Below are 1,311 nucleotides of genomic sequence, written 5' to 3' on the forward strand. Positions count from 1 at the left end.
TATTTTATCGAATTTTCTTGTTTTATTTTATGTTACTTTTCATTTTTTTTGTTTTCTTTTTCATATTTTTAGTTTTGGTCCGAGATCAAAATTCTTGAAAATCGGACATCAAGAAAGATTGTGGAACTACAATGTAATATGTGAAACTTTTAATAAGATATATGGAAATTAAGGGATTGTGCCTACCATCCTATTCTAAGATCGATGTGAAGATGACAGAAACATGAGCTTTTAATACCTATTTTAGATTTTATTGTTCTAAACTCTCTCTCAGATTGGTCCGTAAAAAACATCATTTTTTTTTTAGTTTTAATATAAAAACTATATTACAACTTTGAAAACTTGTATTCATATACAAATATAATATTTTGTTTTTCTTCATAATTTAAAATTTTGGAGAACAACAATACACTTCGTTACGAAATAAATTTCATACAAAAAAAAAAAAAACAACATTTTTGTGTTATTCCATTATTTTTCATTGGTTCCGGAAGGATAATTCCACCAAAAGGAGATAATAAAGCTTCTCTAACTTTTATAGTTCCACTTGTGAATCAATTCATCAACATTAGCAAGAAAGTTTCTCAAGTAAATTCCATCATCTTTAGCCGTCCAAAGACAAGTTCCTACAGTTCCACGTTTGCACCTATCACGGAGCCATAAGTGCTGCGTTTCAGGCCAAAAGCTTTCAAATGAGACATATGCTTGTGGCGTCTCCAATTTGCACCAATAGAGGGTTGATCCCCAAAAGCTAACCTTGAAGTTCCACTGGTAATCATCTCCATGATTAAGCAAACGATGATACCCCAAGTCATCGTCTTTAGACTGACAATGCACAAGCAACCCAAGTTTGCTTAGCCCGTTAACCACATGAATGTAATATCTAGAAGGTCCTGGTGGTGGTAACGCGACCCTTGGAACCTGAGCCCCAACTAAAGCCACCGTGAAAAGAAAGAAAACGACAATATTCTTTATCATTTCCTAATCAACCTTTAGCTTAACTACCAATTTGTGTTGGACATGTGAATAAATATACGTACTTATAGTACATGCAAGAAACTATGTAAATGCATGCTATGGTTGCAAAAAAACTCAATCATTTAACTAATCTCGGTTATGCAACACAATTTAAGGTTAATTTTGGGATAATTTGAGAGATTTATTAGATTTTCACTAACAAAATTCCTTGAATAGATAATAGTTATTAGCCCAAGAATAATAAATATTTCATTGATTTTTAAAACACTCTCATAAAATGGACAACAAAATATGAATACTTCCCGGTAGAAAATATAAAATAGAGAAAGCAAT

At 31.5% G+C, this 1,311-nt stretch overlaps 1 protein-coding gene across 1 annotated transcript; it reads right to left on the bottom strand.

Annotated features, from left to right (window-relative positions):
• Positions 1–528: 528 nt before the first annotated feature.
• LOC147791264 (S-protein homolog 1-like) lies at positions 529–978 on the bottom strand. The gene has a single exon (XM_087126607.1). It carries the CDS (start codon positions 976–978, stop codon positions 529–531), a length of 450 nt encoding a protein of 149 aa, XP_086982733.1.
• Positions 979–1,311: the final 333 nt, after the last annotated feature.

The sequence above is a fragment of the Cucurbita pepo genome, chromosome 9 (genome assembly GCF_057944985.1).
Source record: "Cucurbita pepo subsp. pepo isolate OVF chromosome 9, ASM5794498v1, whole genome shotgun sequence".
NCBI lineage: Eukaryota > Viridiplantae > Streptophyta > Magnoliopsida > Cucurbitales > Cucurbitaceae > Cucurbita > Cucurbita pepo.

Excerpts from the sequence above, each read along its gene's own strand:
- LOC147791264 (XM_087126607.1), bottom strand. The coding sequence starts at position 978 with ATGATAAAGAATATTGTCGTTTTCTTTCTTTTCACGGTGGCTTTAGTT.